The following is a 25,501-nucleotide window of genomic DNA, read 5'->3' on the forward strand; positions in this document are numbered from 1 at the left end:
GATTCTCACCAAAATGCAATATTATATATATTTTTTATATAAACGTGTCTTTATTTGCCTTTTAAAACAACTGTTGCATCATTTGCCGGGCAGCCAGTCCCCTGCACAGAGAAGGAACGAACCACAAATGGCAGGTTTGAGTGGCATCTCGGATGGGCATCGGCTCCTCATCCGAGGTTACAGCAGAGAATCTGCGACTCGCAAAAGCTTCTTGGCCTTAATGACGAGGCGAGATCACAAGCCCCACAAGGCGTTCTTGTACTGCCCAAAATTGCAAACTGGTAAAAGGAGAAAAATTCTAACATAAACCTTTTCATGTGATGAACTGACAGATGCAACACAAGGTCTCTACCTGCCCGAACAGACTGGATGATCCAAGTCAGGAGCTAAACATGAGACCTTGCGGCAATGGACAGATCTAAGGGCGTCGGGAGGAGGACACTGGACCCAGAGTGGTTGTGTTACCAAGACGTAGATCACCAGGGAACTATACTGAGAACATGTCCTTCAGAGCCAGAAGCAGCCGCTGGCCCCTTCACCGAAGTACCGGAAGATCATGCAGTGTATGGATTCAAAAAAGGTGTTTGCATATCCAGTCAATGGAAATCGGACAAAACGTAGTCTCGCATCAATCCAACAATAAGACAGTCCCCTCATCACTGAGATCTCCTGGCAAGGATTAAGGGAATGGGAGGGGGAATAAAAAAATAAAATAAAAAAAAGCTAACTTCTTATTACAGACACCAGCTGGTGTGCAAGGCTTCTTTCCAATGGGTTAATTGACTGGTAGACTGGTCATTTGTGGCATCCCTCTGCTAGGTCTTGGGGGCCCTCCGCGACCTGCAAAATGAAATAGCTTTAACTAAAAAAAAAAAAAAAAAAAGTTTCATCTAACTTATTAATTTCCTTTGTAATAGGCAGGTTTGGGCTCTAACAGACTAAGGAGAAACCTTGGGCAAGGACACCCCGGGCTGCCATTATGAGCGACGTGAGCCAGTTGTAACTGGCACAAGTAATGGCGCATGGATTTTAGGATGTCCGGACCTCAACCCTTCCCTGCTCCCGGCAAAGAAAGCGGTGATGATCGTCAACCAATAGATCACTCACATAAAACGTCAAGAGGAAAGCGCACACACAGCAGTAAAGAGACCACAGAACATGAGGCAGGTAGACAAATGCCTGTGCCACCCATAGGGGCCCCCCTTTTACACGGGCAGAAGCGTAAATAGCACCAATAGAGGATTTATTTAAAAGGGGTTGTCCCGTTTCTGATATTGTTGACCTATCCCAGCACCCCCGCCAATCAGCTGTTTGAAGAGACCACAGCGTTCATGAGAATGCTGCGGCCTCTTCACAGTTTGCCTTCTCACCGTCAAGAGACTGGCGCTGCGGTCTCTTCAAACAGAGTCTGATTCCAGACGATCTTAGGCTACTTTCACACTAGCGTTTCTATTTTCCGGTATTGAGATCAGTCATAGGGTCTCAATACTGGAAAAACGCTTACGTTACCCCCCCCCCCCCATTCATAGTCAACGGGGACAAAACCTAACTGAACGAAATGCGCTCTCATACCGGAGAGCAAACCGCAGCATGCTGCGATTTTCTTTCAGTCATGGGATGCGGAGCAAAACCATCATGACCCCTAATGCAAGTCAGTTGGGGACTGATCTGTTTAACTGACAATAGAAAACGGATCCGTCCCCCATTGACTTATAATAGAGTTCATGACGGATCAGTCTTAGCTATAGAAGACCTAATACAACCGGAACCGTTCATAACGGATGCAGACGGTTGTATTATCAGTAACGGAAGTGTTTTTTTTTTTTTTTTTTGCTGAACCCTGCCGGATCTAGCAAAAGCGCTAGTGTGAAAGTAGCCTTAGGCTCCATTCACACCTCCGTGGTGTGTTGCGGATCCGCAACACGCCCGGCACCCCTATAGAAATGCCTATTCTTGTCCGCAAGCTGCGGACAAGAATAGGACATGTTCTATCTTTTGCGGAGCTGCGGACCTGAAGATGGGGGCCGCGCTCCGCAAATGCGGATGCTGACAGCACACTGTGTGCTGTCCGCATCCATTCCGTCCCCATAGAAAATTAATGGGTCTGCACCCGCTCCGCAAAATTGCGGAACGAATGCAGACCCATTTGCGGACGTGTGAATGGAGCCTTATACTGATGACCCATCCGGAGGGTAGGTCATCAATATCGGAAACCAGACAACCACTTTAAATGGCCTCCATACAGACCAATGCAAACCACACGGGGACAGGAGATCAGTCGCACTTGTACATGCACCCCATACAGGTCGGTATAGTGCATCAGATCGGTGGGGTGCTTATGTCTGACCAAATTAATGTTTCTATGAACGCTTGTTCCCAACAGGCCCATGTAAAAAAGCAGAAGGTGCAAGTTAAAAGGATTATAACAGACACACAACAGCAGAGCTTAATAAAACAGACCACAAGGAACTCTGCGGTTGACGTTAACACAACTTTATTTGAAACTCAAGCAACAAGTCACAAGTTTTGAGTTTTTTGGGGGGGCAAAATTTTAATAGCAGGGGTAAAAACAATTTAGTTCTGCTTGCAAAAGTTGAAGTGAAAAAAAAAATATATATGAATGTACACAGCCCCATCTTGGTTGGGGAGAGGAAAAAAAAAAAGTAAAAAAAAATTAAGTTAAAACTTCAAGTTTTCAGGAGAGATTGTTGTTAAAAACAAGAAAAAAAAAAAAAAAAAAGCCAAGTCACTCTAGTAAAAGGCAAAGTTTTTAACCGAGTGCTAACTTGATGCTCAACGAAATTTCAATGGATCCTATACAAAAACGCATAACGTCTCGCTCAACACCCGAGCGAAATGCTACACCTCACACTAGATGCTGTGGCCGACGTTATCTAGGCATGTTATTGTAGGGGGGATAAAATATTCCTTCTGCTCCTCAGGCTTGAAACCATGATGCCTGGAAGCTGTATTAGGAGTGCATCACTTGAGCATTACCTCGAGGGGCGCCCCGAGGACCTCCTTGTCCAGCGCCACGCTTAAAGTTTTGTTGGTAGCCATCCTAAAAAAAGGGAGAGAATACAGCGGGTCAGTTTTGCTTGGTTATGAAAGGGATACATCATGAAGCCAAGAGTACACCTGCACCGATTTACTATAGATACCTCATCACTATGCAAACTTCATGTTCCTCCCAGCCCTGCCCCCAAATATTAGCCTAGGTTCCCACCATGACCTTTGGACGCCTGTGAGCAATGGTATAATTGCAGAATTACCTGGGAGTTTGACCCTATAAAACCAGCGATCTACAACCTGCAGTTTGCCGGCAGCTAATGGCTTCAGGCCACCAGTGCATGCTAGGAGATGTAGGAGAGCCGCATGGTAAAGATCAGTAGCCCTGGGCTTGAAATGGCAGCAAATCAATTTCATCCTTACAATTATCCCTCAAAATAATAAAACAGAAAACCAAAGCCACACACACTCTTAAAGGGGTTATCCCACAACTAATAATAAAAATTTTAAAAAAACACACAACATAGTAGATGACCATCTCTTTCTAAAGCCTCATGCACACGTCCATGCTCAAATCCATGAGCAGGTGGTCAGTGATCTGTGTTAGGTCCGTGTGCCATCTGTGTTTCACTGACAAATAATTTTCAAAGCATCTCTTCTTAATGATCCGTGAAACACAGAAGGCATCCGTGTTTTTCACTGACCCCTAGACTATAATGGACGTGATGGAACCGTGAACACTGACAAAATAGAGCATGCATCCGTGCTAAAAACACTGACCGTGCTAAATCACTGATGTGTGAATACACTTATTAAAATGAATGGGGACGTGTGCCGTCCGTGGAGAACACATACGTGGAACACCGACGTGTGAATGAGGCTTAACAAGGCTAGAACCAGCCCTGTACCTCACATGGATCCAGAGATCTACCCATTTATTGCTCTGCTAGATTTATATCAAGCTGGCAGCTCAGGGGGAGTGTCCTTTCTGCTGTAGCTCAGGGGGCGTGTCCTTTCTGCTGCAGCTCTGTCCCCATTACAGCTCAGGGGGTAGTTGAAGGCTGAAACTGAGCATGTGCGGCCTTCTCAGTGAGCAGGACAAAGAAATAAGAGAGGGGGGGGAAACAGACAGCAGGTGGCGCTATACAAATACCTTTTATTGAATAACTCAGTAGCTATGCTAAATTATTAATTACAACTGTAGAATACTTTATGGGACAACCCCTTGAAGAAAGTAAAGGGGATTCCTGTAACTATCCACAGATGAAAGATCTGGCTAGTCATTTAGGTTAGAAGTTGCACAAGTTTCGGAGCAGCACTTACCCGTTGGTAGTTGTTGGTATAATCCCGGGGAGCGCTGAACTGTGGCTGTGAATAACCGCTGTTTGGAGTGTTTGAGAAGGCAGGGCGGTAGCCATCATAACCTCCTGCGAGCATGGAAGAAGCTAGATTATATGCAAGTCTACAACACCCAAGCATGGTAGATAAGACAATTTAGTGTCAAGGGAATAGGAATTCCCCAATAGAGCTCACAATCTAAGTTCCCCATCAGTATGTCTCTAGGGTCTGGGACCCGAGTACCTGGAGGACACCCAGGCAAACACTGGGAGAACATTCTAACTCCATGCAGATGTTTGGCATCAGTGCTAACCACGGAGCCAGTCTCCAGGCTGGAACCACACACATCTATTGAGGTTTCAGGAGCCAAAGCGAGAAGCAGATCCAGCAGGAACGGAAGCGATTTCTTCATGCAATTTAAATTAGGTTTTTACAGCCAACTAATTGGGAAATTAGATTGAGGTTTCACATAGACTAATGCAAAACAGTCCCATTTTGGGAACAAAAGTGATCATGATCACTAACTACCTCTGAAGCCATTGGATGGTCCTCTGTAGCCGTTCATTAAGCCCCTGCCACCACGCTGTCCACCACGGGGCATCCCTCGGTTGTTGTAGAAAGGTTGGCCGTTGCGGGGAAATCCGGCATTCTGCTGTTGTGTCTGCTGGTGCCCGGCAGAAGCTTGGTGTGACTGGTCCGGTGCTGCATGGTAAGGGTTTACCACTGAAACGAGCAGAAGCAAAGCAATGAAACAAGTGCCTCTTCATATAAATCCATAAACCTGACGGACTTCCTCGCAGCGTGTGGCTGAGGCCCATCATTACCTGTTTGTAGCTGCTCTTGCTGAAGTTCAGATTGTTCCACTTGAAGCGGCTGGCCAGGGAAAGACTGACTGTAGCTGGCTTGGTACTGGTTCTGCTTAAGCGTTTCTGCCTCGTTCACAGGAGGGACAGGTGCATTCATATTAAATACCTAACAGAAGATGTGTTTGTTACAGAGACACCAAGAGCATAAAGCATGGCCAGCTCACTCCATCCCATCTCAAATTATTCATAAACGTACGGTCTGCATGGACTGGAATGGCGCAGCATTCACATTGATGCCACTGCTGTGCAGCGGCTTGTTGGACCCAGTCTGAAACACCTGAGGTTGGGAAGCAGCAGGAAGCGACGAGGAAGTCTGTGTTGGATCTGTACTTAAGTTTAGAGATGCCTGCAAACAAGACATGATGCTTTAGAAAATGAGCAAGAAAAGATGGAGACATCTACATGATCTACAAAGGCAGCATGCTACCTGAATTTGCTCCATGGCGTCTTTTTGGGACCTCTGTTCTGAGGGATGAGACGTTTGGTACATCTGTGCAGAACCAGCATAGCCTTCACTAGTGGAAGATACCATTGGAACCTTCAAAGTAGTAAAGCATACATTCAAAAAAACATATTTAAAAAAAAAACAAAACAAAAAAAACATTGTATTTGTTCATCAAGAGGTCTACAAACTCCTCATTAGTCACAGCAACTGAAAAATGAAGCAAATACAATTGGATCAATTCTTAGTAAAGAATGAGGGACAGCACTTATCTGTATGGTTTTGTGTAGATCTAGTGCAGGGATGGCCAAACCTGCGGCTCTCCAGCTGTTGTGAAAATACAACTTCCAGCATACCCAGACTGCCTACAGCCTTCAAGGCATGGTGGGAATTGTAGTTTTACAACAGCTGGAAAGCCGCAGGTTGGCCATCCCGGATTCTAGTTGATGTGAGGGCAAATGAAGGGATAAATGCCTATTAATGTATGTCTATAGCACTTCTAGTCAGGCAGACCATAGACAGTGCTGGATTGTGGGTCATTAATACTTAAAAGGGGTTATGTATCTTTGGGCAGGGAAGCCTACTTACAGTCAGGTCCATAAATATTGGGACATGGACACAATTATAACATGTTTGGCTCTATACACCATTACAATGGATTTGAAATGAAACGAACAAGATGTGCTTTACCTGCAGACTGTCAGCTTTACTTTGAGGGTATTTACATCCAAGTCAGGTGAACGGTGCAGGAATTACAACAGTTTGCATATGCAATTCCTGCACCGTTCACCTGATTTGGATGTAAATGCCCTCAAATGAAAAGCTGACAGTCTGCAGGTAAAGCACATCTTGTTTGTATCATTTCAAATCCATTGTGGTGGTGAATAGAGGCAAAAATGTTAGGATTGTTTCAATGTCCCAATATTTATGGACCTGACTGTCTGCTTCGTGGCACTGGCTCCTCGCTCCTTCTCCCCCCGCCTTTAGCATGGACACTGACATGCTGGGAACACAGTGGAGCAGCTGAGGTTGGAGAGAGGAGAAGTTGGGAGCCAGCACATGGAAGCAGGTAAGTAGGCGTCCCTTTGCAGGTTGGCCCAAGGGGGGGGTTGGTGAGAATTTGACACCCTATGGCTAGACACACACAGCCTATGTCAGTGAGATCCCATTCTGGCCTCCCCTCCTCAGACAGGATCGCACAGTATTATACCAGTTTACAAGGCTGTGCAACCCTGAGGGTCTCGAGTGTATTTTATTATACTGACAGCATTATTTCAGTGTAATTAATTTAGTACATTTCAGGACTTTAACCCCTTAGGGACTTAGGACGTACCGGTACGCCATGTTTGCCGAGTCCTTAAGGACCCAGGACGTACCGGTACGTCCTAACTTTAAAACGGCATTGCGGCGCGGGTTAATCGCAACAGGATGTCCGCTGAAATCATTCAGCGGGCATCCTGTCGTCCCCCCCGCATCGGCGATCGCTGCAAGTCAATTCAGACCTGCGGTTTGAACTTATCCAGCAGGTGGTGGTGCCATCTGGTCCCCATGCGGCTGTAGGGGGGACCCGATGGCATGGAAGGCAGCGCGATGCCTTCCGGTGACGAGCCTGTGAGATCCAGCCCCCTGGATCTCACAAGCTGGAAGCTGTATGAGTAATACTCACTGTATTACTCATACAGCCAATGCATTCCAATACAGAAGTATTGGAATGCATCGTAAAGGGGATTAGACCCCCAAAAGTTCAAGTCCCAAAGTGGGACAAAAAATAAAGTAAAAAAAAAAAAAAAAAAAAAAAAAAAGAGTTGAAAAAATAAAGTCCCCCCCCCCAAAAAAATTAAAAGTTTCAAGTAAAAATAAACAAAAACGTCATTTTCCCCAAATAAAAAGTTAAAATAAATTGGTAAAAATTAGGGGGGGTGTACATATTAGGTATCGCCGTGTCCGTATCGACCGGCTCTATAAAAATATCAGAAGACCTAACCCCTCAGATGAACACCATAAAAAATAAAAACTGTGCTAAATAAACCATTTTTTGTCACCTTACATCACAAAAAGTGTAATAAGCAAGCGATCAAAAAGTCACACGCACCCCAAAATAGTGCCAATAAAACAGTCATCTCATCCCGCAAAAATCATACCCTACCCAAGGTAATCGCCCAAAAACTGAAAAAATTATGGCTCTCAGACTATGGAAACACTAAAACATGATTTTTTTGGTTTAAAAAAAGAAATCATTGTGTAAAACTTACATAAAATTTAAAAAAAGTAAACATATTAGGTATCGTAGCATCCGTGACAACCTGGTCTATAAAAATATCACATGATCTAACCTGTCAGACGAATGTAAATAACAAAAAATAAAAACGGTGCCAAAACAGCTATTTCTTGTTACTTTGCCTCACAAAAAGTGTAATATAGAGCAACCAAAAATCATATGTACCCTAAACTAATACCAACAATACTGCCACCCTATCCCGTAGTTTCTAAAATGGGGTCACTTTTTGGGAGTTTCTACTCTAGGGGTGCATCAGGGGGCTTCAAAAGGGACATGGTGTCAAAAAAACCAGTCCAGCAAAACCTGCCTTCCAAAAACCGTATGGCATTCCTTTCCTTCTGCGCTCTGCCGTGTGCCCGTACAGCAGTTTACGACCACATATGAGGTGTTTCTGTAAACTACATAATCAGGGCCATAAATATTGAGTTTGGTTTGGCTGTTGCTTTGGAACTGGAAAAAAAATTAAAATTGAAAATCTGCCAAAAATGTGAAATTTTAAAATTGTATAAATGTATCTCTATTTTCCATTAATTCTTGTGAAACACCTAAAGGGTTAACAAAGTTTGTAAAATCAGTTTTGAATACCTTGAGGGGTGTAGTTTATAGAAGGAGGTCATTTTTGGGTGGTTTCTATTATGTAAGCCTCGCAAAGTGACTTCAGACCTGAACTGGTGCCTAAAAATTGGGTTTTTGAAAATTTCAGAAAAATTTCAAGATTTGCTTCTAAACCTTGTAACATCCCCAAAAAATAAAATGTCATTCCCAAAATGATCCAAACATGAAGTAGACATATGGGGAATGTAAAGTAATAACTATTTTTGGAGGTATTACTATGTATTATAGAAGTAGAGAAATTGAAACTTAGAAATTTGCAATTTTTTACTAATTTTTTGTAATTTTTTTTTTTTTTTAATAAATAAAAATTAATATTTTTGACTTCATTTTAGCAGTGTCATGAAGTACAATATCTGACGAAAAAACAGTCTCAGAATGGCCTGGATAAGTCAAAGCGTTTTAAAGTTATCACCACTTAAAGTGACACTGGTCAGATTTGCAAAAAATGGGCGAGTCCTTAAGGTGAAATAGGGCTGAGTCCTTAAGGGGTTAAACACTATACTTCAGTATAATGCTGTGCAATCCTGTCCGAGGAGGGGAGGCCAGAACGGGATCTCTCACAGACACTGCGAGTTCCTTGCATCCAACTCGCTCGTTTCTGTGTCTGGCCTAAAAACCATACTAAGGCTAACTCACCTGTGTGCTATCAGGACCTTGGCTGGGCTGAGATAGCCTGGGCTCAGAGTGAACTAGAGTAAGAAAGAAAAACATCAGTTGCTCTCTAGCCGGTCACTTATTTTAGCACACCCCTTAACCTTTGTCAGAAAATGGCCTTTGCGATTTCTTAAATGCATTATTTTTTTTTTATATACTTACCTGGCTGACAAACCATCTGTGGCAGCTCCAGGCTTTGAGCTGGATTCATGGGTTGTGCGGACACAATGGCTGGGTCAATCGGTTGGTTGTCAAAGTCCAACATAGAGTCCTAGAAATTTAGGATTGACGTAAGCAACCCATAAAAAAGAGGTCTATCCATTTCGATATATATTGTGAGGAAGCATTGTACTAACCTGCATGAAATTGTATGGACCTTGCATTTGAGCCATCAGATCCTGAACCTTTTGCCTTCGGACCACGGGGTCAGGCTGAATTTGGGGAATAGCACTTAACTGAAGGGGCTCAGGATTTGGAGGGGATGCCGCCTGCTGTTGCTGGAGCGAGTTCACAACCTGTAAAAACAAGAAAACAATGTACATCTGGCAGATGCTTCAACAAAGTAAATCAAGGGAGTTAGGGCTCCTGCAACCCCTATAATAACCACCCCCTTCCCAATGCCCAGGCCCCTCATATGTTATACTTACCTGCTCCCGTGTCACTCCGTATCCCTGCACGGACCGCCCCGCATCTCCCCATCGCGTGGATCAAAACATTCAGCGACGCCTGCTATTGGCCGCTCCCCACCGTCACCGGATGTTTTGATCAGCACAACAGGGAGATGCAGCGGCGGCCATGCAGGGATCTGGAGTGACGTGGGTGGCGGGGAGCAGGCAAGTATAATGTACACGAGGGGCCAGGGTCATTATAGGGGTTGGATAAACCCCTTTAAGCTGCCCCTGGAATGCTCATTTGTTTGCTTTTAAGCAAGCATTCAGAAAAGGAAACCACTGTGCATAATGGGAATTTTAGGGGTGCCCTTCGGTTCTACCAACAGTGGCAAATGCTTTCTGCATTACAAGAGATATGAAAAGAAGATACTCCCAAGTCACACTTACTTCCACAGTTTCTACTGTCCAGTCATCCACTTGTTCCTTCTCACTGCTGAACTGGGTTTCTGCCATGAACTGTCTGTTCACAAACTGTAGAAGATGAAACCACAATGGTCTGCACACGTAGAAGCAGATAGAGAGTACACGCACAATGAGAACTAGAAGCACAATACAAGCTCCGCCAGCTTTTCCATAAACTTCTGCTGCCAGCGCCCATGATATATGGACCGTTCATCTAAAACAAATGTCATCAGTTGCACATTACCATAAACGTGCCTGCACCATAAACAAACCTGTGCATTTTACCCAATGCTGGCAGCTTAGGCAGACTGGATTAACACTAAAACAAGATGCTGCTGAAGCCAGCCAAAACACCAACCAGCTCCTCGCCCAGGGCGCCGACAGTGCGGGGCGCAGCTTAGTGAGCTAACCGCATCAGCACAAGTCAGTCTAAGACGCAGCCAAGACAAATGCATTACAGTCTTACCTCAGTGGACTCTACTTCAGTGGGCTCAGCATATTCCTCCACAGCTTCTACAGGTTCTAAAAAGGGAAAAGGGAAAAATATAGGATGAAAAATCTGGTTAATACAAAGCTGTTCTTTTCACATCGCTTGCTGTCGGTGGCTTATGTGCAGCAATATTGTGATATGAGGGGTGATAAGCCTGAGCAGAGGAAAACTAGTGAAGGGACACAGCGCTAAACCAGTACTCTGCCCCTTCATTTTTTTTTTTTTGTAAGATGGGCACCCTTAAAAGGTTATGTACACCTTTGGTGGTATTTTTATTTATTTATTGCATTGTACTTATGAGGTAAAAAAGTTTTCAATTGGTCTTTATTAAAAATATGGAGTCCTTTTCTCTGTACAGAGCCAAGATGCTCTGTTAGCTGGATCTGAATTCTCTCTGCTCCGTCAGTTGGGGAGCTGATGGGCTCCTTGTCTCTGCTGTCAGACCTTCTAAACACTCAAAGCTCAATCCTTATATTACTGATAAGTGTTTATGACCTTTCAGTAATTTACAGATAAAAAGTTATTTAAAAAGGGGTATTCCCATCTTAGACAATGGGGGCATATCGCTAGGATATGCCCCCATTGTCTGATAGGTGTGGGTCCCACCGCTGGGAGCCGCACCTATATTGAGAAGGGAGCGCTGTGGCTGGAGAACCCCAGATTTCCCGGGGTCCGTCCACCACAAAGCGCTAATCCCCGACTCTCCCATAGAAGTGAATTGGAGCATGCGTGGCCCATGCTCCCATTCATTTCTATGGCGCATACGGCAATAGCCGAGCCAGTGCTCTGCTATTTACGGCGGCCCCATAAAAAAATTAATGGAGGGCGGCTGCCCATGTGCAGTGCGCTCTCCTTAACTTTCGGGGCTCCGTTCTCGATATAGGTGCGGGTCCCAGCGGTGGGACCCTCACCTATAAGACCATGGGGGCATATCCTAGCGATATGCCCCCATTGTCTGAGATGAGAAAACCCCTTCAAGCAAAAAGTGAAAGTAGGATTCACACAGCTAGAAGAAAAACTGTTAACCCTTTGTGACAGTTTGTTTGTTTTTAAAAAAAAAAAATAAAGACCAATTGGAAAAAGGTTTGTGTTTAAGCCCAAAATGAGTAAAACGCGATCAAAGGTTATGGACACCTTCAGGGGCAATTTTTTTCCTCTTTTAAGTGCTACAAGATGAAAGCGTCAAACTTTATATCACTTTGACCAAATACAACCCAGGAATTACAAAGTAGTTTAAGTAGGCTAGACAAGGCAGCTATGAACATACCGAGCTCGGGCGCCTGTTCTTCTGCAGGCGGCACTGCAAGGGCTTCCTCCTCCTCACAGAGCCCATTCTGGTGATTATGGGGGGTATCAAAATATCCGCTCTGAAGGATACGATCCAGCAGTTCACGCAGGGCTTTATCTAAAATGAGACAAATTCTTATCAGTTCTAATGGCAAAGGGATTATCCAGGCCATCATATATAAGATCTGTGGGGGGGGGGGGGGTCCGAATCTTTGAATCCCCGCCGATTGGTGCAGTACTGACCAATGAATAGGTTGTAATGCTCAGAGCGCTGCTGCTCCTTCAAAAAGCTGATCGGCAGGCAATTGGTGGCCTAATATTGATGACCTATCCCAAGCATAGATTTTCAAAACTTGGATAGCCTACAGTTGCAAGAAAAAGTATGTGAACCCTTTGGAATGATATGGATTTCTGCACAAATTGGTCATAAAATGTGATCTGATCTTCATCTAAGTCACAACAATAGACAATCACAGTCGGCTTAAACTAATAACACACAAAGAATTAAATGTTACTATGTTTTTATTGAACACACCATGTAAACATTCACAGTGCAGGTGGAAAAAGTATGTGAACCCTTGGATTTAATAACTGGTTGAACCTCCTTTGGCAGCAATAACTTCAACCAAACGTTTCCTGTAGTTGCAGATCAGACGTGCACAACGGTCAGGAGTAATTCTTGACCATTCCTCTTTACAGAACTGTTTCAGTTCAGCAATATTCTTGGGATGTCTGGTGTGAATCGCTTTCTTGAGGTCATGTCACAGCATCTCAATCGGGTTGAGGTCAGGACTCTGACTGGGCCACTTCAGAAGGCGTATTTTCTTCTGTTTAAGCCCTTCTGTTGATTTACTTCTATGCTTTGGGTCGTTGTCCTGTTGCAACATCCATCTTCTGTTGAGCTTCAGCTGGTGGACAGATGGCCTTAAGTTCTCCTGCAAAATGTCTACATAAACTTCATTCTTCTCGAATTCATTTTTCCTTCGATAGCAATCCGTCCAGGCCCTGACGCAGCAAAGCAGCCCCAAACCATGATGCCCGCTCCACCATACTTCACAGTTGGGATGAGGTTTTGATGTTGGTGTGCTGTGCCTCTTTCTCCACACATAGTGTTTTGTGTTTCTTCTAAACAACTCAACTTTGGTTTCATCTGTCCACAGAACATTTTGCCAGTACTGCTGTGGAACATCCAGGTGCTCTTGTGCAAACTGTAAACGTGCAGCAATGTTTCTTTTGGACAGCAGTGGCTTCCTCTGTGGTATCCTCCCATGAAATCCATTCCTGTTTAGTGTTTTACGTATCGTAGATTCGCTAACAGGGATGTTAGCATATGCCAGAGACTTTGTAAGTCTTTAGCTGACACTCTAGGATTCTTCACCTCACTGAGCAGTCTGCGCTGTGCTCTTACAATCATCTTTACAGGACGGCCACTCCTAGGGAGAGTAGCAGCAGTGCTGAACTTTCTCCCTTTATAGACAATTTGTCTTACCGTGGACTGATGAACAGCAAGGCTTTTGGAGAAACTTTTATAACCCTTTCCAGCTTTATGCAAGTCAACAATTCTTAATTGTAGGTCTTCTGATAGCTCTTTTGTGCAAGGCATCATTCAATTCAGGCAATGCTTCTTGTGAAAAGCAAACCCAGAACTGGTGTGTGTTTTTTATAGGGCAGGGCAGCTGTAACCAACACCTCCAATCTCATCTCATTGATTGGACTCCAGTTGGCTGACACCTCACTCCAATTAGCTCTTGGAGAGGTCATTAGTCTAGGGGTTCACATACTTTTTCCACCTTCACTGTGAATGTTTACATGGTGTGTTCAATAAAAACATGGTAACATTTAATTCTTTGTGTGTTATTAGTTTAAGCAGACTGTGATTGTCTATTGTTGTGACTTAGATGAAGATCAGATCACATTTTATGACCAATTTGTGCAGAAATCCATATCATTCCAAAGGGTTCACATACTTTTTCTTGCAACTGTATTTCATAAGATAGTTTAGATGCATGTTTATTGGTCTGAAATGTGACATCTGGTCCATCAAGCAGTTCACCTAATAGAAAACAGGTTATAAAGAAGCAAGCTCCTGTAGTTAATGGACTGCAGAAACTTATTACAAGCCCCCGTCCCCATCAGCTTCTGGAGATGCTGACCCAATGTACAAAGCAATTCAGACATTACATTTAAACATGAATGCTTGTTACTTTTCAGAGCCTAATCTGATTTCTAGAAAGAGGGCACACTGTGTGCATCAGCAACAATCCTGCTGAGAGGGCAGAAGCTGGCATGGAGCCCAGGTCACTGCTGACTAAGGAAAAGCCAGAAAAGGCAACGCAGCCCGACAGCAGCCTTACACACGGAGCACGTAGCAGCTCATTAACGTTTCTGGACCCACTCCCAGTTACATCATTCACACAAGCCTTACATGTGGTTCCACAAACAGTCTTGTCTTTCCCTTCGAGGGCATCCCACAGGTGAATGGAAGCCGGTTCGTACTGCTCACTCAACCTGATGGAAAAGAAGATTAGAGATATTAGATTTTCCTCATCTGGCATCAAAAATCTCCAAAGCAACAGGAGCAGATTCAACAACCCCCTCGTGTACTGGACAAAACCCTACATTTACAGGGTCCCTGCAGTTACACAACACTTATGTAGGAGAGAACCTGACAGTCTGCACGAGCTGAAAACAGTCCACCGACGACTGTATGCAATATATTGTAGACCGCAGATGGCACTTTGGTACAAAAAGGGCTCAGACAAGTACAGCCAGGAGAAGCAGGCGTTTCGTGTGCCACTGAGCTCTTTACCAGCTTCCTTCTCTGACACGCAGCAGGACGTCTGCTTATTTTGGAGCATAAAATCTGGAGATTCGCTGCATTGCAAAGGTTGACGCCAAAACTGACACGTTGCAGATTTAAAACCCAAACTGAATTGGGTTTAAAAGGGGTTGTCTCACTTCAGCAAATGGCATTTATTATTATGTAGAGATTGTTAATACAAGGCACTTACTAATGGATTGTCATTATCTATATTGCCTCCTTTGCTGGCTGGATTAATTTTTCAAATCACATTTTACACTGCTAGTTTCCATGGTTACGACCACCCTGCAATTCCACAGCGGTGGCCGTGCTTGCACACTAGTCCGGGCCACCAGAGAGGTCGGTGCTTTTCCCTAGTGTGCAAGCGCAGCCACCGCTGATGGATTGCATGGTGGTCGAATGCGATGGAAAAATGAATCCAGCCAGCAAAGGAGGCATTATGGATATTAACAATACCTTAGTAAGTGCCTTGGTATTTATCATGTAGAACAAGTTAATACATTAGCTGAAGTGAGACAACCCCTTTAAGGGTCCATTCACACAAACGTATGCATATTGCGGACCACACATCACCGGTACTCTCATAGAGAATGCCTTTTCTTGTCCACAATTGCGGACAAGAATAGGACAGGTTCTATTTGGATGCGGACGTGTGAATGGACCCTAAGGGTAGTTTTCCCATCCTACAGGATAGGGGATAAGCAGCTCACTGGTGTGTCAAACCACTGCATCCCCATCCAACAAGATCTGTGGAAGGGGATGGCACATGTTCACAGCTGCTCCAGTCACCTCTATGGGACAGCCGGAGAAAGCACAGCACCGTGTACTTGTATTCTTCATGAAAATACAAGTCAGGGTTGTGCAGAGCATTTACCACAATAGACAATGCTGCAGCATCTTTTCTTACACGCAATGTTATTCCTCCTAGAAATCTATGAAAAATATTGACAATTGTGCAATACCAATCGCGGCGTGTTCACACACGGTTCCATCGGTGTCACACTGTAGGGATACCATTCCCTTTGTCAGAAGAGTGTAACACACAGTTGTCAGAATTTACTAAAATCAGATATATCAGGAGGAGACTGGTCCCCTTTAACTCTCCAGGAAGACAAGTGGCACCAGGGGCAGGCGCTTGTCCCATAGAAATAGACACATCCCGCAGGCTTAGCTGCCAGCTCTACGATCTCCCTCAATATTGGCATTCGATTTCCATTTTACCTCATGGCTGGGTCCCGATCCGGTTCCACCAGTTTGTAGAACTCATCCAAGACAGTAAGTTCTTCTTCAGACAACACAGGAACTCCATTTAAACCTTGCTTCAGTTCATTGCGGACCTCCTCGTCTCCGAGCTTATCCAATATGTACTTGAGCTCTAGCACCGTTCTTAAACGTTTCTGTTCCGCTTCTTCACGCATGAGCTGTTCACGGCGAGCCGTCTTTCTGATCGTTTTCTGGATCTGAAGTGGGCAACAGATTTACTTGTCAGGAGGGACTTTATAATGGAAAGGGTTTTTATTTGAAGTCATAGATGCAACTCTCCGCTCTGTCTGTAGGGGGCGCTGCACTCTAGTAAGTGCAACGCCCCTCTCATCTCTCATTGCTCAGTAGGCAGCAGGTGACCACAGCTCTGACCTGAAGTTCAGCCGAACCCGAGGTTCACTCACCACTAGCGGTGACCGAGCAGTGACGCAGCTGCGGTGACAGTGGGGAAGAAGAAATGACAGAGCTGGAGCGGTGGAGCAATGAAAAGTTCCGTCACGTCTCCGGCTCGGGGGGGGGGGGGGGAGCAGTGACAGAGCCGTTACAGAGCCAGGGGCAATGATAGAACTCAACTCTGCCAGCATCCCTCAGAGGACCCCCTTTCTGCAGGTGTTGTCAAACTGGGAAGCTGAGGGGGGTCCTTTCCAGGCCACATCAGCAGCCAATTTGCCTAAACCACCTAGAGGTATAGGTAGTAATGTGCTAAGAGCAAGAGTGTGCACTAAACTAATTGTAATTAAGGCCTCGTTCACACCAGGCAGTGCGTTCTGGCCTGATTCTGTCCAGAATGCACTGCATCGCATTGCAGCCGGCAAACTATATTGTTGGGCAGGAGGAGGCGTAGTGGTCTGTTTAAGTGATTGGCACCATAACCATGCCCAACGGCTGCAATGCGATCGGCTGCACAGGATGGCAAGGCACATTATGCCTGTGGTCCAGTCCAAACAAAATGCTGCAAGCAGCATTGTGACCGGACCTCAGGCATAATTGTGCCTTGCGATCCCGTGCATTTGATCGCCTGAAGCTACAGTGCCATTCACTTCAATGGATCATCACACCCCCTCCTGCCCCACAACATAGTGAGTCGGCCGCGATGTAGTGCATTCTGGACAGAATCATCTGTTCTGAACAAGGACTAAACTTAGAGTCATTTCACACCACAGACTAGAACGCAAGCTAGCCACCCCCATGCATAAGGAAGCGTGGCGGTGCATGGAAATATGGTTTTGATTTTAAATTATTTTTTGTATCAGGACAAGTAGATCGAGCCCCCGCTTTAGTCCTTCGACAAGTAGTTTTTTTTAATTTTTTTTTATTTCCACACCCCTGTCAAGCCTGGTAGACAGTGACTGTGGGGAAAAGGGTGGTGAACGGTCATTACTTACATCTTGTCCCAAAGACATGAAACTTCTTTGAAGCTCACGAGCAAATTCCATGTTTGTTACAACCTCTTGATATTTCGCCACCGCATCCTAAAAATAGAAAAATATTAATATTTAAAGGCAAACTCTGCTCAAATGACATTTCACAATATTCAGTTGCTCAGCTGCAGACAGGTGAGTGTTTACTTTTAATCTGAGCACACGTTCCGAGGAAGACACCCCCCTTAAGTCCGCTCCTAGGCCAGACACCCCCCTTAAGCTGTCCATACAAATTATACACATGCTGACCAAAACCACAGGATTCAACGGGACTGGCCGACCACCTACCCTGCATAGGTGCCATAGAGTCATAACATGTACGGTGCGCTGATCGGGCGGGTGCAGGAGTCCGCAGCAGGGGTCCGGCAGTCACTGATAGTCGGACCCCTGCTGTATGCGCCGGCATCAGTGAAATCACCGATGTCGGCGCATTAACCCCTGCACGGCCACAGTCAGTGCTGACCTCAGCACGTGCGATGTCTGTGCAGGGAGGGAGCAGCCATCGGGTCCCCACACTGCTGTGACGGGGACCTGATGACAGGCAAGCAGGCCGTAACAGTCTGTAATACATTTACAGCCAATGCATCACAATACAGAAGTATTGTCATGCACTGTAAAGGGGATCAGACCCCCAAAAGTTAAGTCCCAGAGTGAGACAAAAAAAAATAGTGAAAAAGTTAAAAAATAAAGTTAAAAAAAAATATAATAATATGTGAAAAGTAGACATATTAGGTATTGCCACATCCGTATCGACCGGCTCTATAAAAATATCACATCACCTAACCTCTCTGGTGAACACCGTCAAAAAAATAATAAATAAAAAAAAAAAAAAACTCTGACTATGAAGACACTTAAAGGGGTTCTGCACTTTGCTTCTGATCGGCGGGGGTCCGACACCTGGAACCCCCGCCGATCAGCTGTTTGAGAAGGCAGCGGCGCTCCAGTAACGCCGCGGCCTTCTCACGGTTTACCGCCGGCCCACTGACGTCACGACTAGTATCAACTAGCGTGGGCGGGGCTAAGCTCTGTTTACTTGAATGGAGCTTAGCCCCGCCCACGCTAGTTGATACTAGTCGTGACGTCAGTGGGCCTGCGGTAAACAGTGGGAAGGCTGCGGCGCTACTAGAGCGCCTCTGCCTTCTAAAACAGCTGATCGGCGGGGATCCCGGGTGTCGGACCCCTGCCGATCAGAAGCTGATGATCTATCCTCTGGATAGATCAGTTAAAACAAAGTGCAGAACCGCTTTAAACATGATTTTTTTTTTCTTGTTTCATAAAGGTTATCATTGTGTAAAACTTACATAAATAAAAAAAGTTTATATATTAGGTATTGCCACGTCCGTAACAACCTGCTCTATACAAATATCACAAGACCTATCGCCACTCACTCGGCCGCTTCATCCTCAATGCGCCTGCGCCGGGTGTAGATGTGACGTCATCGGCGCAGGCGCATTGAGGATGAAGCGGCCGAGTGAGTGGCCGCCTCTCAGTGCGCCTGCGCCGATTGAAGATAGGTACGGTCGCGGCGCAGGCGCCAGATATTGAATGAAAACAGGCAGGGCCAGCGGAGAAAGATCCCGTCCGCTGGCCCTGTCAATCAACAAGCAGAGGGGGCGTCATTACCATCGGATGATGCGGCTGCTACCAGCAAGTAGCCGCCCTACTTGCTTGTAGCAAGGTAATTTACATATTATAAAAATAGGGTTTTAGCAAATTCTACTGAACCAAAATTCTTATTTTACTTATGTATGGATAAATCGCAGTGTAGGGGTTATTATTAAGCAAAAAAAAAAAAAAAATAACGGTTTAGTGGGCTGACAGAAGCCCTTTAAATCACCTTTCTTTCCCATTCTGACATTCAGTTTAAAGTTCAGGAGATTGTCTTGACCAGGAGCACCCCCCCTAAATGCATTGAAGCAACTGCCATGTGATTGGTTGACTAGATAATTGCATTAATAAGAAATAGAACAGGTGTTCCTAATAATTCTTTAGGTGAGATAGATAGATATAAAATCCCCAAGCATTAACATGAAAAATAGCCTAGTTCTGTCCTTACCAGTTGGTCCTGATTCAGCCGCTCTCCTTTGCTCATTCGTTCCTGGTAGTCATCCAACTTGCCCTGCAAGACATTATGTACAATTATGGCGACTGCACAGTAGAGACTTTTAATCAGTGCAGTTAATAAGTGTTCTGTCCAGGCATGTTCAACCCCAGCTGAGTAACATATGGACTTAAAGGGAACCTGTTACCGGGATTTTGTGTATAGAGCCGAGGACATGGGTTGCTAGATCACCGCTAGCACATCCGCAATACCCAGTCCCCATAGCTCTGTGTGCTTTTGTGTTTAAAAAAAAAAAAAAAAAAACAATTTTACACATATGCAAATGAACCCGAGATGAGTCCAGCGTGAAGGAGCCCAGCACCGCCCCGCATCCTCACAATCTTCTCCTTTCTCTCAGACGTCAGAAAGCTAGAGCGCCGTAATCTCGCGATGCTCGAGCTAGCGCATGCGCAGTGTCGTCATGGTGTTCCTTCCCTGTGCTGGCATCAGCCTCAGGGAACGAACTGCGCATGCGCTAGCTCACGCATCGCGAGATTACAGCGCTCTAGCTTTCTGATGTCGGAGAGCAAGGAGGAGATTCTGAGGATGCCGGGCGGTGCAGGGCTCCTTCACGCTGGACTCATCTCAGGGACAGGACTCATCTCGGGTTAATTTGCATAAGTATCAAATCGTTTTTTGTTTTTTTTACACAATAAAAGCACACAGAGCTATGGGGACTGGGTATTGCGGATGTGCTAGCGGCCATCTAGCAACCCATGTCCTCAGCTCTATGCACAAAATCCAGGTGACAGGTTCCCTTTAAAGAGAACCTTTCACTAGAATAAAACATCTAAACTAAGTATACAGACATGAAGAGCGGCGCCCAGGGATCCCCCTGCACTTACTGTTATCCCCGGGCGCTGCTCCGTTCTCCGGTTATAGCCTCCGGTATGTTCATAGTTCGGCTCCACCCAGGGGAACCTGCCGGCATCTCCTTCTCCCAGGCTGTAGCGCTGGCCAATCGCAGCGCTCAGCTCATAGCCTGAGAGAAAAAAAAGCCTTTCAGGCTATGGCCAGCGCTACAGCATGGGAGAATGAGACGCCGGCAGGTTCCCCTGGGTGGAGGCTAACTATGAAGATACCGGAGCCTATACCGGGAGAACTGAGCGGCGCCCGGGGATAACAGTAAGTGCAGGGAGATCCCTGGGCGCCGCTCTCCATGTCTGTATACTTAGAGGTTTTATTCTAGTGAAAGGTCCTCTTTAAATGAAAACGCGACACATTTTGAACATCCCCAAAAATTAGATACAGATTTTCAGCGTTTATTTCAAAGCTTGAATTTCATTTTCCTTCTTTTTAAACGAAAACTTAATAAAACCGGCCTTTGAAATGAGGGTCCCCCGACATGAGCTATTGAATGGGAGCTGCACTGCAGTACCCCGGTCTGGCCACTACACAGTGAACAGCGCCATCTGCTCTGTTTAAAATTAAGCATACCGTAGGAAATTGGGTGCTCCAATCCTGGCGGAGAATGGGCAGGGGCCCTCCATTTGGTGCACGGCGCCTCCGCCAGTAACGCTGCCCAGCGCTTCCCCTTGTTTGACTGACATTTCCTAAGATTGCAGCGCTACAACAATGATACAGGGAAAACCAGTGGCACTGAACGGAGCAGCCCCGCCGACGGTGCACCGTAAACCTTATTTGCATAAAACAAGGTGCCTTCCTTAATTTTGGAGGTGACAGACTGTGTTTAAAGCCAGTTATGAAATGTAAAAGTCTACATACAAAGGCTCACCTTGAGGTTACGGACGGCCCAAAGTACGCCGAGTCATGAAAAGCCACAACCCGATTAAAAAAATTCCCACAATCCGCGATGCTAATATCTATGCAATACCAAAAGCCCGAAAACTACTCAGATTTAATTTTCAGACTTCAGGACAGATTACGATGGAACAAGTTGTGAACAATTCACTCCAATGTCTGAGATCAGCCTCAATGTGATAGTTCTTTCAGCTCTTCGGAGCAGGGCGCGCCCTAGCACACAACCCTACTGAGCTCTTTATTCCCTGCCGATCCAGCGCGACTTCTCAACGTAAACGCTGCAACCACAGAAGTCAGGTGGCGCACTTCTCGGCATCGCGGCCTGGCAGGTGCGATCATGTGCAACTATAGCACATCAGCGCTCACAGACTGAACACACCAAAAGCATCTGCGCTGGACCAGAGGGGGCTAAAACTGCAAATAATGGGTTTTCTGGTTCCTGGGGGGGGGAGCAGCAGGTAAGACATGTTTAGAGACCCACAAGGGGGTAGCAAGTAATGAAAACTGCATAAGGCAAGTTATAGGGTCTGCACTGGAGAAGCAGCGAATTTTCTGAATAATGATTTTATACCCATTTTTCTCCCAGGTGTCCTGAACAAACTCTTTGAAGGGGTTTTCATATTGATCGGCACCCCCACCAATCATGTGTTCTCAAAAACCACGACGTCACATTCATGGGTCACATGGCCAAGGTGCAGCTCTGTCCTATTCAAGTGTACAGGGCTGAGCTGCAATACCAATCACCCGCCGGCCAGTACCGCGCTGCACTGGATCCGGACACATCATCAGGTCATAGTGCACGTAAGCGCGCACTATGAACCAACGCTATGTGACGTCAGGATACAGTGCAGCGCGCAGAGAAGAAGAGGAAGGAGCTGTGGAGCGGCCGCCCTACAGGAAAGGTAAGTATTTTATTTCACTGGCGCTGGGGACATGGCACTGAAGGGGACAGCTGGCAATGGATGGCATGGAGGGGCTAAAGGCACTGGGGTGGAGGAGAGTGGAGCTGATGGCACTGGGGAAACTGATGCACTTGGGCTGACCGCACAGGGGGGGGGGGGGAACGAGGGGTGTTGGGGACTGATGGTAGGGGGTCTGAGTTTTTATAAAGGAAAACAGTCTAATTCATTTTTTCTTATTAGATTACTTGATTAATCGTAAAAAAAAATTAAAAAAATCTTCTAATAATAAATATATATATTACTCTATTATTAGGGCTCATGCACACAACAGTATTTTGCGTTCAGTATACAGTGCTCCAACCTAAAATAAATACCTAGTAGCCATTGGCTCCTGAACTGAAAAATTTAGGAGCCAAATCAAATTTTTAGTCGCCAAATCGAAACTGAATCAAAATTTTGGTATCGTGACAACGCTATGCCGATCAGATCGGCGTAGGGTTGTTTTGAAACCAAAATTTTGATTCGCTTTCGTCTCCATAAAAAAGTATTGCGATACTCAATACCGCGCAAAAAAAACAAAAAAAAAAAGCCGCGTGCATTTCGCATTTTATGAAACATTCGGCCCATAATAGAACCGTCCTATCCTATTTTTTGGGGTGACAAGTTGACTAAAAAATGGCGAATGCTCACCGCATAGGAGATATTTTTGAATAATTTAATAGTTTGGACAGCGCTATGTAATATGTTTATTTATTGTTTATATATTTTATATGTAAAATTGGGAAAGGGGGGATTTAAACTTAATATTTTAGGGTACTTTCACACTAGCGTTTTTCTTTTCCGGCATAGAATTCCGTCCTAGGGGCTCTATACCGGAAAAGAACTGATCAGTTTTATCCCCCTGCATTCTGAATGGAGAGTAATCCGTTCAGGATGCATCAGGATGTCTTCAGTTCAGTCATTTTGACTGATTAGGCAAAAGATAAAACCGCAGCATGCTACGGTTTTATCTCCGGCAAAAAAAAAAATGAAGATTTGCCTGAATGCCGGATCCAGCATTTTTCCCCATAGGAATGTAATAGTGCCAGATCCGGCATTCAAAATACCGGAATGCACCCGCACTAAATCCGGACCCATTCACTTCTATGGGGCTGTGCACATGAGCGGTGATTTTCACACATCACTTGTGCGTTGCGTGAAAATTGCAGCATGCTCTGTTGTGCGTTTTTCACGCAACGCAGGCCCCATAGAAGTTAATGGGGCTGTGTGAAAATCGCAAGCAAGTGCGGATGCGGCGCGATTTTCACGCATGGTTCCTAGGATGAAAGTCTATTCACTGTATTATTTTCCCTTTATAACATGGTTAGGCTACTTTCACACTAGCGTTGTTTTAATCCGGCGTTCAATTCCGACACCGGAACTGCCCGCCGGATCCGGAAAAACGTGTGAAAACGGATTACATTTGAATCCTGATCAGGATTTTGATCACAATGAAAAAATGCATTGGAAAAAACGGATCCGCCATTTATGGACTTTAACTTTTTTTTCACATTTTTCGGGTTTAACATGCAAAAGCCTGATCCGTTTTGACTGAACACACAGTGCCAGATCCGGCGTTAATGCAAGTCAATGGGAAAAAGGCCTGATCCGGCGTTCAGTCAAAGTGTTCAGGCTTTTTGGCCGGAGGTAAAAATACTGCATGCTACGTTTTTCTGAAAAGCCTGATCAGTCAAAAAGACTGAACTGAAGACATCCTGATGCATCCTGAAGGACTGACTCTCCATTCAGAATGCATGGGGATAAAACTGATCAGTTCTTTTCCGGATTTGAGCCCCTAGGACGGAACTCAACGCCGGAAAAGAAAAACGCTAGTGTGAAAGTACCCTTATAAGGGAAAGTAATAGCATTCTGAATACAGAATGCATAGTAGAAGGTCAATATAATAAACATTGGTGGCGCAGTGCGCCCCCCATCACCCCAGTATAATAAACATTGGTGGCGCAGTGCGCCACCCATCATCCCAGTATAATAAACATTGGTGGCGCCCCCCCTCAAAATAATAAACATTGGTGGCGCAGTGTGCCCCCCCCCCCCCCCAATATAATAAACATTGGTGGCGCAGTGGGCAGTGCCAATGAGGGTTAAAAAATAAAAAAATAATTTACTCAACCCTAACCCGCCTCCTGTATTTGTATAAGTAACGTTGGTGGCACAGTGCGCCCCCCCCCCCCCCCCAAGTATAATAAACATTGGTGGCTCAGTGGGAAGTGCCAATGAGTGTTAAAAATAATAAAAGAAAATTAACTCACCTCCTCCAGTTGATCGCATAGCTGCCGGTCTCCTGTACTTACTTCTTTCTTCAGGACCTGTGGTGACGTCACTGTGCTCATCACATGATCCATTACCATGGTGATGAGCTCAGTGACGTCACCACAGGTCCTGAAGAAAGAAGTACAGGAGACCGGCAGCTATGCGATCAACTGGAGGAGGTGAGTTAATTTTCTTTTATTATTTTTAACCCTCATTGGCACTTCCCACTGAGCCACCAATGTTTATTATACTGGGGGGGCCGCACTGTGCCACCAACGTTTCTTATACAAATACAGGAGGCGGGTGCCGGAGTCAAATAGCCGGCACCCGACCTTTGTGACAGGGGGCTGCGATCAGCTACAATTAACCCCTCAGGTACCGCACCTGAAGGGTTAACTCAACTGCAGCTGATCGCAGCTCCCTGTCACAAAGGTCGGGTGCCGGCTATTTGACTCCGGCACCCGCCTCCTGTATTTGTATGACAGGTCAGTTTTCTTCATTGGTGGCGCAGTGGCCACAGCCCCTCCCCTCCTCCTCCCGTCTCTTCTTATTGGCAGAGGCGGCGGCAGCAGCACAGGGGGGAGGGAGAGACTCCTCCTGCGCTGCTGAGAACATCAGCTCCTGTGCCCGCCGCTGTATTGAGCAGAGCTGCGGCGGCGGGTCTAGTCGCAAAAAGTCTTGTCGCCATTTGTAAATTCTAAGTCGCATTGGCGACCATTTTGGTCGCCATCTGGAGCCCTGGTATACTGACCGTTTTTTTAGTTCAGTATGCGGTACTTTTACTGAACCATTCATTTCAATGGTTCAGCCAAAAAAACGGAAGTGTCTCAGTGTGCATTCCGTATCGTGAAAAGAAAGAACATGTCCCAT

At 45.5% G+C, this 25,501-nt stretch overlaps 1 protein-coding gene across 1 annotated transcript in view; it reads right to left on the reverse strand.

Annotated features, from left to right (window-relative positions):
* Positions 1–40: 40 nt before the first annotated feature.
* Positions 41–25,501, reverse strand: part of CAPRIN1 (cell cycle associated protein 1) — a 32,704-nt gene continuing 7,243 nt past the window's right edge. Inside the window, exons 3-19 of the mRNA XM_040410702.1 lie at positions 19,614–19,676; positions 17,522–17,608; positions 16,095–16,333; positions 14,478–14,560; positions 12,033–12,170; positions 10,742–10,797; positions 10,261–10,344; positions 9,559–9,717; positions 9,365–9,473; positions 9,185–9,237; positions 5,641–5,751; positions 5,410–5,559; positions 5,172–5,319; positions 4,876–5,070; positions 4,333–4,436; positions 2,998–3,061; positions 41–840 (exon numbers count right to left, since the gene is read on the reverse strand). Of these exons, the coding sequence (XP_040266636.1) occupies positions 776–840; positions 2,998–3,061; positions 4,333–4,436; positions 4,876–5,070; positions 5,172–5,319; positions 5,410–5,559; positions 5,641–5,751; positions 9,185–9,237; positions 9,365–9,473; positions 9,559–9,717; positions 10,261–10,344; positions 10,742–10,797; positions 12,033–12,170; positions 14,478–14,560; positions 16,095–16,333; positions 17,522–17,608; positions 19,614–19,676 (1,908 nt within the window). The 3' untranslated portion in view covers positions 41–775. The remainder of the gene's footprint in view (positions 841–2,997; positions 3,062–4,332; positions 4,437–4,875; positions 5,071–5,171; positions 5,320–5,409; positions 5,560–5,640; positions 5,752–9,184; positions 9,238–9,364; positions 9,474–9,558; positions 9,718–10,260; positions 10,345–10,741; positions 10,798–12,032; positions 12,171–14,477; positions 14,561–16,094; positions 16,334–17,521; positions 17,609–19,613; positions 19,677–25,501) is intronic.

The sequence above is a fragment of the Bufo bufo genome, chromosome 10, assembly GCF_905171765.1.
Source record: "Bufo bufo chromosome 10, aBufBuf1.1, whole genome shotgun sequence".
Taxonomy (NCBI): domain Eukaryota; kingdom Metazoa; phylum Chordata; class Amphibia; order Anura; family Bufonidae; genus Bufo; species Bufo bufo.